This window comes from Staurois parvus, unplaced genomic scaffold (genome assembly GCF_062004578.1).
Source record: "Staurois parvus isolate SC_StPar_1 unplaced genomic scaffold, SC_StPar_1.0 ptg000634l, whole genome shotgun sequence".
NCBI classification, from domain to species: domain Eukaryota; kingdom Metazoa; phylum Chordata; class Amphibia; order Anura; family Ranidae; genus Staurois; species Staurois parvus.
In genome coordinates, this window is record NW_028318430.1 from 12514029 (window position 1) to 12527417 (window position 13389).

General features: G+C 37.2%; 1 protein-coding gene across 6 annotated transcripts in view; it reads right to left on the reverse strand.

Annotated features, from left to right (window-relative positions):
- ARHGEF7 (Rho guanine nucleotide exchange factor 7) overlaps positions 1 to 13389 on the reverse strand; it is a 223673-nt gene that overhangs the window by 13305 nt on the left and 196979 nt on the right. For all 6 annotated transcript variants that reach the window (XM_089693578.1, XM_089693575.1, XM_089693577.1 and 3 more), the window contains one exon: positions 4328 to 4427. In XM_089693578.1, coding sequence (XP_089549704.1) covers positions 4328 to 4427 — 100 coding nt within the window. The remainder of the gene's footprint in view (positions 1 to 4327; positions 4428 to 13389) is intronic.

A 13389-nucleotide genomic window follows, 5' to 3' on the forward strand; every position in this document is an offset into this window, starting at 1 on the left:
ATCAGTGCCACGTGCCAGTGCCCATCAGTGTCACATGAATGCCACATATCAGTGCCTACCAGTGCACATCAATGCCACATATCAGTGCCCATCTGAGCTGCCTTTCAGTGTCACCCATCAGTGCCAGTCAGTGCCACCTATCAATGCCAATCGGTGCCACCTATCAGTGCTGCCAATCAGTGCCACCTATCAGCGCCAGTCTGTGCTGCCTATCAGTGCGCATCAGTGCCGCCAAACAGAGCCAGTCAATGCCGCCTATCAGTGCCCATCAGTGATGCCTGTCAATGCCCATCAGTGCCACCTACCAGTGCTTCCTCATCAGTGCAGCCTATCAGTGCCCATCACTGCAGCCTCATTAGCGCACATCAGTGAAAGAGAAAAATCACTTATTTACAAAAACGTTTTTTTTTTCAAAATGTTCAGTGGTTTTTGGTATGTTTAAGAAAAAATAAAAAATCCAGAGGTGATTAAATACCACCAAAATGAAACTATCTGTCACAAAAAATGATAAAAATTTCATATGGGTACAGTGTTGCATGACCGCGCAATTGTCATTCAAAGTGCAACAGCGCTAAAAGCTGGAAATTGGCCTGGGCAGGAAGGGGGTATAAGTGCCCTGTAGCCTTGTGGTTAAAAAGGCCTGGATTCTTTATTAGATACACAGAATATAACTGGATACTAACAGTTATAGGTAAAGTTGATCCAGGGAATATCCGATTGTCTCTCGGGGGATCAGGAAGGAATTGTTTTCCCTGCAGGAGCAAACTAGATCATGTTTTGCTGGGGGTTTTTCCCTTCCTCTGGATCAATTGTGGGTATAGGATTATAACTTTTTTTTTTTTTTTTAATGGTTGAACTGGATGAACTTTTGTCTTTTTTCAGCCAGACTAACTATGTAAGATCTTTTATGAATTTGTCAAGTGCCTCCCCAAAAAAGACATCTACCTAGAAAAGGGAGTAGGTGTGAGGTGCTTTCTACAAGTAGCTTCAGCTGCTCAGGCTTTGAGCCACAAGAATATGCACATGTGAATGGAGATTACAGCCCTTTTGGAAATTTGTCTCGTCACATGTTCTAGGGTATTCACACAAAAGAGCAGAAGGTAATTGCTGCAAGTGCTCTGTTAAAGCTCTGTCCTGAAAAACAGGATCATGTTGGTTTTTCATGGTCTTAGTCCAGTTTGCTGCAGTTTAACATACTTGATTAACTGCTCTTCTGTGTATCTTAGTGCTTTGATGTGATTTTATCTTCAATTTGTCACAATAAAGAATTCTGGAATCATCCTACTAGAATGTGGGGCCATCCACTTCATATCCTGTTTAAAATACTGAAATTGCAGTGAGAGTTTGGGCCTACAAGATTTAAAAAATAAGTTTGTTTGGCAGGATCGAATACAGGGACACACTAATTTTTAGTGCACTTTATTTTCCATATGATAGAGTGAAATTCTTTTCTGGCATGGTCCAACCATCATAGATTTCTCATTCTAACCGTCATGAACAGGGGGAATGTCTATATAGATTTTGCAGGTCTCTTTGTACTCAAAAGGATCTTGGTGAGATAGAGGAGCATCAAGTTTTATAATGCCAAGGCTTTTGCTCACAGCAGCAGTGATCTTATCAACATTATTAGGTGTGTTTCGTGAAGAACCCTCTTCAGGTGTATAAGAGTATGATGGTGAAATACTCTATTTGACAAGTGGTACTGCTCTACAATAAGGTCAAAAGATATGCTTGCCCTGGAGGAGGCTGACACAGAAGGGAATGATAAGGATATAGAGACATTGGAGGAGACTGCTAAAGTTTTTTTTTTTCTAGCATTTACAACTTCGATATGCACTACAGTCTCAGACTCAGTTGAATCCCTTACATTTTATTTTTCCGAACAATCTATCATCGTGATCTCGGTTTCTAAAAAGGGTTTTATTGGTGATTTATATTAAGCTTTATTGGAGGGCAATTAGCTCTAAACCTTGACTAGATGTAGACAGATATGGAATCAAGATATAGGCGATCTATACGAGGATCAGTGGACAGCGGCATTAGAGCTCCTTCCAGAAGTTTCGGTCTCCCCTTCTCAAATGCTGCCACAGCTTTTAATACTCCAGAGTCTAATATACCCCTCAAATTGTTTTCTTGGGGTCTCCAATCTTCACCTAAATGCTCTCAGTGTAGTGTGCAGACAGGCACATTAATTCACATGTTATGGCATTGTCCTGAATTATTTTGGTACTGGAAAGGTGTATTTAAAATTTTATTGGAACTTTTTTCTTGGCCATTTTTTCCCCAGAAAATGTTATTTACCCATTTGTTATTTTCTGCCCATAAGTTGATTTCTCAAAGTTGTCTCTCTCCTAATTTTCCAACCTGTGACCAATGGAGAGGTGAATGCTATGTTAGATAAAGAGCAACTCATTTATAAGCATAGGGGCTGTTTGAATAAATTGAATAAGATTTAGTCCTCTTGGCTATCCTCCCCATGAAGCCCCCCATTAGTGTGGATAATCTTCCTGCCAATATTGTTGCTGCTCTATGATGGGTTCATGATGGAGAATTTAATTGAACTATTGATTGTGATATAATATCAATATTCCTTAACGATGGTTGCTACATATCGGAACAAGTTTTCCAAACTGTTTTTCACACAGAGATAGTGGAACAAGATGCAGGATGTTTCCCCTATGGAGACATCCAGGCATCACAAAGAGGGAGTCAGACTGTCAAAATGGATTCACCTCCCTCAAAGCAGAGAGGTGTTGATTCTCCTAAAGGTACTAGCAGAAAACCAATGCATGATGGGAGTGGGAGGGTTTAAATTAAGCTGTCCTTACAGCTTTGCCTTGCCAGTGTCCAATTCTCCTAAGAGTGGCAGCATAATTCATTTATTCAGAATACATAACCATCTTTCCTGTGATGTACGATTAAAGCAGTATTAATCCCCAAATCAAACATTTATATATTGCAGCTTACCAATTCAAAGATGTGATGACTGTATTAGTTTTTTTTCTATGCTTTTTTAAATTCTATTTTCATCTGGTGATCTGGCCAGTAGGCCTGTTGTATTTCAACAAAACAAGCTCTTTGGCAGATGTATCAGAGAGGTCCAGTTCACACCTCAAAAACGCATTCCAGGTGCATTTTTTCTTACAGTTCACACCACACTCTGTTCTGATGCATTTTTGATGCCTTGTCCCAGTAAAGTTCTGTGCAGAAAAAAAGCAGCTTGTTCTTTTTTTTCCGCATTGGAACGGACTGCACTGGCATGAACTAGGGCTATTGGAATACATGGAAAACACTGTGCAAGCATTTTTGATGCACATTAAAAAGCACTGGACTGCACCTTGTGTGAATCAGACCTTACAGGGATGAGATATCCCATTCAACACTGGCAAGGGTGCTTACAATGATCAGTTTTATTTATGTAAAACCTTTATCCCAAAAGGAAAGCATTATAAAGGGTTAGCTAAAGTTTGGCTTCAAATGTTTTAGTGTATCTAAAATATGCTAGTATATCTAACACTTCCCTCCCCCAAGACCGACAATGCCCTTAAAAAAACAATTAGGTAAATATTGTAAAATTAAAAAATTAATATAAAATGAAATGCAGTACTGGTGTTGTAATGATGAGCAATGATCATTAATCAAAATCCCCAAAACAAACTGTCCCTGAAAATGGGCATATATGAAAATCAGTACATTATACAATACTAAAGGCTACCCAGTCAAAACATATGTGCTCTCCCCAACAGTTTGCAATCACAGCTAATAGGGTTACTTCTAGGAATAAGGGATACTTTTAGCAACCATTAATGAAAGAAAACAATGGAAAATATGACTGCTGTTTAAAGAAATACATTGATGCAGTATGCAAAGAGATACAATTTTTATCATAGTATTACCACTCTATATTATTTTAGATCAAATGTCCAATAGTCAGTGCACTTTAGTGTATAGCTGTTACCTACAAAAAAACATGCTAGGGAAGGACCCAAGGAGACTGCACACTCTACTACTGCCAACTTCTTCAAATCTGCTGTCATATGCAGCTCTTAAAAGTAACTTTTCAATGTCTGGGACTCTTGTACCTAGAAAAGGGAAATGCTTCTTTTTCTTTCAACTGTGAAGGTCACCCATGCCTATAGCCGGTCCAGTTAAAATCAGATGCATTGCTTGCAAGGACAAGGCCATGTGTGGCCACTCTTAAGGGGGAAAAAAAACAAAAAAAAAAACGGGCCACTCTTAAGGGGAAAAACTGAATTGAGCTCAGTTGGCAAAGGTATAGGACAACAATGTGAAAACATTCATAAATTTGTAACACAGCCATACTCACTTTTCTTCTATAACAGTCTGACCATTACTTCTTGTTTCCTCTACAATTATTTTCTCCTCTTCTGGAAGTAAAACCTGGGGAGCGGATTCTTTGCGTGAACCTGACAGCAGGAAGATTGAGAATGAAAGGTAAACACTGTATCCTAGAAAGTAAAAACATTTTTTATGTTTTATGAGATGCATTCATCTTCTATGTGAAAAAGCCTCCAATATTAAAAATACATGAAGACACAGGATGATAAAAAAAAAATAAATATATATATATATATATATAAATATACACACACATCTATACAGAAAAACATGGTGCCTGTATTACCTTATGAAGTCAGTAGACAACTGCAACTTGTGAATAGTTTCCAAAATACTAGGCATGAGTTAAAAAAAAAAAAAGGGATTTTGCAAAACAGTGGAAAAAACTATCATTTTTATTCCACACATGATTCCTAAAATGTATCTTTTTTGTAGCACCAAGGAGTTCAGTGAGGAATATTACAAAATGTAGTTACAACACTCAAACATTTTACATTAAAGACTTACCTAAAACAGGCAATTGAAAGGAAACACAAAATGTAAAACAGAAAAACAACATTGTTACAATTTGCAAGCTTGTGAAGCTGGGTCCGGTTGCATAGATGCCCACATTTAACCAACATGAAGGAGGAAGTGTCAGACACAAATGATGGTGAAGCTGTAGCATGCAGGATAACCTCTTCAACACTGAAGAGGCCAGAAGTGATCTTTTAGACTACTCCTAAAAACATAGCCAAGCACATTAGAAAAGAACTGTCAGCACAGCAACATAAAGCCTTTTATTTTTTCTAAAATTCATTGTACTGTAAAATTCTGTGGACAAGACCAACACATCTTTGATTTACTGTTTGCTACATTTGGCTAATCTTTGTGGGTTTTGTAATTTTTGCAATCTGTAGAGCACTGAAAAATGTTATTATTGAAATAACAGAATAAAAAGAAGTGATCAGTACAGCAGTAAACCTTTCAGGATTTAGAGTGGAACACCAAACCTTCTTTTCCCCCGACAGGAGCAGGAAAGGGTTAGAACCTCTCCCGAGTTTTTATTAGAATCTGTATCTCCTTTGGGGAGACTTTCCCTCACCTTCTCTCCCAGAAACCAAAACAAATGAGAAAGTTGTTGAATTGTTATCATTTAGGGAATTCCCCCACTTTCTGTTATGGTGCAGACACAGAACCTTTCTTTAGCAATTCTAACTTGTCCATGTTAGCAAAAAGTTTTTCTTGATTTTCTACTTTAATCATGTGATTCTCCCAAAAATGGGGTTCTCTAGTAAGCTCTCACGTTCAGCTGCTGCCACACATTTAGTTCATGGCATCTAGAAACCCCCCATCCTGTTTAAAAGCCTAAAAGGCTTGACCAGCCTGACCAGCAACCAGCTACACTCAAAATTTACTGCATTTCACAGTAATCAGAATAATATCATACTTACAAAGTCAGGCTGAGTCAAAATGGATTGTAATTATTGAATAACATTCTCCAAAAATGACAAGTATTAGAGCAATAACTGCTCTAATACTTGGATTCATAAGTGTTCAAACGCAATGACTCCATTAGTCAGCCTCTTCTAATAGTACTTTTATAAATTATAACTAAGTAATTGTTACATGCTTCATTAGACAGGCAACCAACTAGATATTGGTAAATAATGATCTAGCAAAAGTGGACCACTGAAAGAATTTTTAATTCAATTACACAAAGCTTATTTTATGTAGCCTAAAACATTTCCATCAGTCCGGAAGTTAATAACATTAGACATAAAGGCAGTGATTTATCTCCAGTTATAATGGCCATAAGGTTGGTGGAGGATCTAAAAAGTACTCTGTAAAAAAAATATTCTAGGAATTGAAACATCCTTTTGCTGCTGTAGTATGCAATGCTGACATTCTCCTATATATTTTATTCTGGCAGCAATATGGTTTGCTTTTGGTTTAGAGATGCTTGAAGTCACTGTTAAAGTTGTATCCCATACTGGGCGAATTTTGTGGTCTATATATACAGTAAGAAAGATCAGTATTATGGTAGAATAAAGAGCATTGTGGTATATGTTGGTATTTTGTTTTATTTTATAAACACTACTGTAATATACTACTGTAAATTAACAAGGTACAGATGTTGTGGAACACATAATTTTCTAATATATAATAAAAATTTAAAATGTGCTGTTTTCCAAGAGAATTTTTTAAATAAAAAAAAACAAAAAAAAAAACCTGATGGCTTAACACCCATAGTATGAAAGATAAAGTAAACCACACAGAGCAGAGATTACCTTTATAAAAAAAAAAAAAAAAAACACCTCATGCGAAACTGATCCGTACAATTAGAAACATGGAAAATGTCAATGTTTCCTGTGGAAGTTAGATGTGGTCTTGCCCCCAAGTTACCTAACAAGTGTCCCTATAATTCACATTAAAGCTGTTTTTTCCACTAACTTAATTTAAAGCTGAACTCACATGTTTTGATTTTATTGCATAGATACGTTGGTCCAGTTTGAACCTATTAAGTAAGCATATAGCATACCTGTGGGGACCACTGTGGAAGAACAGAATCACTGTAGTGCTAGTACAGTGCTTGTTGCGGTCTTCCAGGTGCTGTACCAAATGGCTGCTCTGCTGACCACAGTGGTTTCCCGCTACGTAGGGATGACATTCACAGAACCCCTTGTATTTTTCTTACATAATGCAAAGTGTTCTCTGACTAGACAAGGTGGAGATTGTGATACATCTGTCCCACCTCTCCAGAGAATACCTTGCATTCATTCTTGCAAGTTGATTTGTTAATGGTGCCCATGCCGAGTGAGAAACCAATGTTGTTATTATGCAACAAGTTAGCTACTTCTAACAGGACCCCAAGATAGCAGCAACTACTAAGTGATCCTACAGTGGCCCCAAAAGGTAGGACATATGCATATTTACAGTCGCCCAAGCAGAACCAATGTAACAAAGCAATAAAATCTATATCTGGAACTCAACTTTGAATATACAGCAGTATGACACTAAATATCCAATTAGAACATTTTCAGCAAGAGATACTGAATAAGAGGGGATTTTTGTATTCACAATCACAGTAATGTGCATTGACATTGCATATATTGGTTGGAAAAAAACCCTACACATTTCTAGAAAATAAAAATCATTTCTTTCAGGGTAGTCGGACATTCTAGAACTCTTTAAAGCCAACTGCACCTGAACACTACCTAAAGTGAACTACAGGAATTCTATTTTTTGCAAACCTACATCGGCCCAAGCTTGGCTTGATGCAATTTCTGCTTTAAAATGGTAGCAAACATTTATTATATTGCAGCTTACTAATTATTGGATGCGTTGGCTGCATTAGTTTTTTTAGGCTTCATTTCTTTTATTTTCAGTTGGTGATCTGGCCAGTAAGTCTGTTTTTCAAAAAAACAAGGTCTCCTGCAGATGTAGCCATTACAGGGATGAGGCAAATCATTTACCATTGACAGGGGTGCGTACAATGATCATTTTCATTTATTTATATAAAACCTTTTCCCCCGAAAGAAATAAAAAAAAACAACGGTTTGCTTTCACTGCTATTAAAGTAATAGCTGGAGCTTGGATTCAATTGTGTATTTAAATTTGCTAGTACATCTAACACCCCCCCTCCCCCAGAATGAAAATGTCCAAAAGTGCCCCTGCATTCCTTCATCCAGAGTGGAGGCACTCTAATATACGAGGTGTGTTACTGGTCATATCAACAAGTGAAAAAAAGCCTAAAGAAGAAAATTAATGCAACCATCACATCTAATGATCGGTAAGCTGCAATATATTAAATTTTTTGTTATGGGTTTATCACTTTAAATTCTAACCAGTTGCTGGTAAGTTGATTTACATGCTGGCTCTTTATAAATCTTAACACCAGTGGCAGGAAATTCTCATCTGAATTTCCAGTTCTTCCAGTGTCATGATTATCATAAAAACATGTTTAGCTTTTTTTTGCATGTGCCCATACAGGTATATTATACTTATGTTTACGATGGGATTGCCATATAAGTACAGAAGTACACAGTCATTGTATATATAAGGTAGGTTTGTATGCTGCACCTGGGTGGGAGAAAGACACCATCATTTACGCTGAAGAGGCCCATCTATCCATGTATGCAAGGACTCCTACAAGGTCAAATATATGCATTGGTGCCATGCCTCACTACAGATGCAGCAAATAACTGTATAATCAAGCTACAAGACAGCACCTCCTCTCACAAGACTATAGCATAAATGTTAGATACAAAATCAGAAAGTCTCTATAAAGTTTTGAGAAGTGGTACAACCCTGCCACTCGGAACAAAAATACAAGTGTGGCTGATGCTGGAAACTTGAGTTGACCATACAAACACCCAGTTTTAAACACTTTTTGAAATATTTATCTTAAAGTTGTTATAAACCCTTACATATACCCAGTGAAGTGACTGGCCTCATGTGATACCCAGAAATTAAACAAATCTTCCTACATAAGTTGTATCTGTTTATCTGCAGTATTCTTTTCTCTACAGCACTCTACGTCCAGAATTTCTACAGCTTGTCTGAGCTTCCAGAAAATGGGGTGGGGATTTTTACTTCCCTCCACTAAAAGATTTCAGTTTGTTGTTCAACTGAGTTGTACAGTTTATAGGTTACATTAACAACTTCAATCTGCTATAGGCCAGACGGGACACTCCTCGTTGTAACTGGGAGTCATATGACGTCCTGTCAAAACGAGACGCTCACGCGGCTGCGGGGTAGTGCTGTCACTGGATGTGTCCACAGGATACAGTCGATGACATATCACTACACCAGTCCCTTGCCAGTGTCATGTAACCGCTGTGACCAATCACAGCAGATAACATGTTACTTGTATACAATGGATGGCTTCCTGTCATGCCATCTATTGTATACAATTATGTTGTTAGCTGTGACTGGTCAAAGCAGTCATATGATACAGACAGGGCCAATCACAGCCCATCTGTGTCATGTGATGAGTTTTGCCCAATCACAGATAACCACAACAAACGACTGAATGAATCAGTTTCATTCAGTAACAATGATTGCAAATATCAATGAAATACAGTGGTATTAGCAATCAGAATATGAAGAATATGAAGTGTTAAAAAAAATCCTGATGGCTTGACCAGTGTAATTCAATGTTACTATGGCAACATTGTATTGCTTTGGTCACAGTGTGTTGAAAAAAAAAATAGTAAACAAAATAAAAAATAATGTATTAAAAAATAAAAAAATTTTTTACATACTGTCACCAGTCAGTGTCTCTGATCACCGTTATACCAGTTATATAATAACGCTGTACTGGACTGGTGACAATATATATATATTTAAAAAAGTGATTTTTTTTTTTTTAATATCTACATTTTCCAAAAAATTATAACCTCCAAAAAACTCATCATGCCTCTTACTAAATACTTTGAACTGTATATTTTCCAAAAATGGGTGATTTGGGGGGTATTTGTACTATCCTGGCGTTTTCGGACCTCAATAAATGAGATGGGCAGTCAGTACATCAGGAGTGATCAATTGTCAGAAATATCTACCATGGTTTGTGGACTCTATAACTTTCCTACAGACTAAATAATATACACGAATTTGGGGTATTTTCACCAAAGAAATGTAGAACACATTTTGACCTAAATTTATGAAATGTTATTTATTTGCAAAATTTTATAACAGAAATGAAGAAAAATTAGGTTTTTTTTCCCCAAAAATTTCGGGATTTGTTTTATTTAGCAAAAAATAAAAAAATACCACCAAAAGAAAGCTCTATTTGTGTGAATAAAATGATATAAATTTCAAACGGGTACAGTTTCGCATGACCGCGCAATTGTCAAGTGCAACAGCGCTGAAAGCTGAAAATTGGCCTGGGCAGGAAGGGGGTAAAAGTGCCGGGTATTGAAGTGGTTAGAGGTGAAAAAAATTCTGAAATTATTTATCTTTGTCTCATTTTTTTTACATCACAGAAACCTGACATTTTAACAGGGGTGTGTAGACTTTTCATAATATATATATATATATATATATATATATATATATATATATATATATATATATATATATATATATATATATATACACACACACACACACCTACATACACACACACACATCTATAAATACACATACATACATAGCTCAGCATGAATGAGTACACCCCAACAGATTTGTCCGAAAAACCTTTACTTTCCTTTCAGAATCAACATTTTCTATGGGATACTATACTACAAAATATTCCCACAAATGAGGGCCATTGATTACAAACACCAGTTTTTAATTTGCATAATTTGCACACACAAGAATAAAACAATTTTTCCTAACAAATTCATTCAAGACCATGCTGCAAAAAGGAATACACCCCAATGAAAGTCTTAGGAGCAAAGCTAAATTTTAGACAACGCAATCCTAATTAACAAGAATTCAACTACAGGTGAGTCTAATTGTTCATTAAACAGGTGTCCAGCAGACAGTTAATTATAAAAGGGTGTTACCTAAAGAAAACTCCTTCCCATTTCATGCTGTCAGCAATGGCACCACATAGAAGAGAAATGTCACAAGGCCTGAGAAAGAAAATAATTTCTTTACACAAGAAAGGTGAAGGCTACAAGAAGATCAGCAAAGCTTCACTTATCAGTCAGAATCCTGTAGCAAAAGTGATACAATATTGTAACAAAGATGGGACTGCAACCATCTCACGGTGATGTCCAGGCTGTCCACGGACGTCAACACCTCGACAAGAAGGGTTGAAGAAAATCACCATGCAAGTTCACTGTAGTTGGCTAAAGAAGTAGAAAGCCAAACTGGGGTGATTGTTTCCCGTGACACAATATGGCTTACACTGCAGAGAAGTGGCATGCATGGGTGTCACCCAAGAAGGAAGTCTCTTCTAAAGCCCATGCATAAAAAAGCCTGCCTAGAATTTGCCAGGGCCCATGCTGAAAAAGAAGACTACTGGGACTCTGTACTCTAGAGTGATGAGACCAAGATAAATTTTTTTGGAACTGATGGCTTCAAAACTGCATGGTGTCGCAGTACAAAAAAAATGCATGGTGCCTACAATGAAACATGGTGGTGGCAGTGACATTCTGTGGGACTGCATGAGTGCTGCTGGTGTCAGGGAGCTGCATTTCATTGATTGTATCATGAATTCACAGATGTACTGATCTATATTCTCTATATTGAAAGAAAAGATGCTACCTCATTCCATGCCCTTGGTCTTCATGCACTTTTCTAACATGACAACGATCCAAAACACACATCTAAGGCCACTGATGCATTTCTGAAGAACAGGGTGAAAGTGATCCAGTTGAGCATCACTCTCCATCCAGCATCCAGGCTCTAAAAGAGGTCAGTCTTGAAGAATGGAAAATGATAGATGTTGCAATATGTTGCCAGCTTGTTTATTCTATGCCTAGAAGACTTGGTGCTGTCCTTACAAATCATGGAGGTCATACAAAATACTAGGTGAAGTAGTTTTTGTTGTGGGGTGTATTCATTTTTGCATCAACTTATTTGAGTAAAACTGAAGATTTTGTAATCCAAGTTATATTAATAACCTTACTTTCATGTAATGCGCTAAACAAATGTTCTATAAAACTCAGTTTTGTCAAAATTTTGGAAATTGTTCTTGTGTTCATTGAGATATTGATTCAAATCTTACTTTTCAATACGAGTGTACTTATTTATGCTGAGCACTGTATATTATAAAATAAAAACAGATTTCAATATCGTTGTCATGGTACAGAGTGATTTAAGTGTTGACACTTGGATAAGGAACATAGTGCAGAAGAGGGGAGGAACTGGATTAAAAGGTTAAAAGAATTATGTCAGGATAGAAATGTCCTGCATTGCTGAACCACTTGTAAAAGATGCATGATCCATCTTTGTAATCCTAATCATCCCTTCAGTACTACTTGACCTGTAACAAGTATGTGAATATCAGGTAATGCTTTTTTTTTTTTCAAATCAGTGGCTCTCCTTTACATTAGTGGCAGACCAACAGCCCCTCTCAAAAGTGATCCACAGTTTACTGCATTTAAGAGGGTGCCTGGAGGTGATATGTTGCCCCTTCCATGCCTTTTTTTAAACTCTTAAAAGTCTGCACCACCTGCATTGCATGCAGTTGCAGGGAACTTGAGTTGTGGTTCCGTTCACTTGAATAGGTCGTTTTTAGAGGAGATACTGCCTGCCTAATAAGACAAGGGGTATAATTTTTTCTGCAGCCACAAGGCAAAGCATCATAGCTACAGCATGTGTGCAATAAATAGTCAGACTACGGTGTGGGGTTTAGGGTAAAACAATGGCTCAACTGTCTATTTTTACCAGCCGCAAGTGTGAATGAACTGTAAATAATAAAGTAAGAATACATTTGTCAGCTCTTGAACCTTCAAAACAAGCAAGTCAGCAGAAGTAGCTCCCACATTTCTTTCCTGACAAGTTCCTTTCAAGAAAAAAAAGTTATCCTGTGAACATAGAAATTCAGGAGCCACCATTACTGAAGTTTTGGCATACTGAAAAACAAATGGATGCATTGGCTTGTGGGCCTCAATTAAGTCACTTGAATAGAATCCTTTCAGAGTGTAGCACAGCACTTTTGAAACTACATGGCAATGCAGGTTACTGAAACTAATGTTGATATGTTGTATACATTATTATGAGAAGTTACCTCCTAGGTTGGCCTCACATCAATGCATGCATGTTGCACATCTAAGTATTATGAGGGAATTTAAGAGGTATGAATTAATCTTCCGTATAAGGGCCCTTTCTAAAGGGCGATCAAGCCTGGATTCGTCAGTTTTGCAGACAAATCCAGACTGAACAACAATGTATGTCTAAGGGTGGGAGGATGTAAATAGGTGATCATCCACTTGCATTAGTTTACATCGATGTCTGTTTTTCAGGTCTGAGTCCTATCTAAACATATCTAAACAGATGTAAACTGATGCTTTCTGTTTATGTCAGTTTTTAGACAAAACACATTTCTTGTTTGTACTTTTGTCACCTATAACTGATTTCTGCAACAACTAAAAA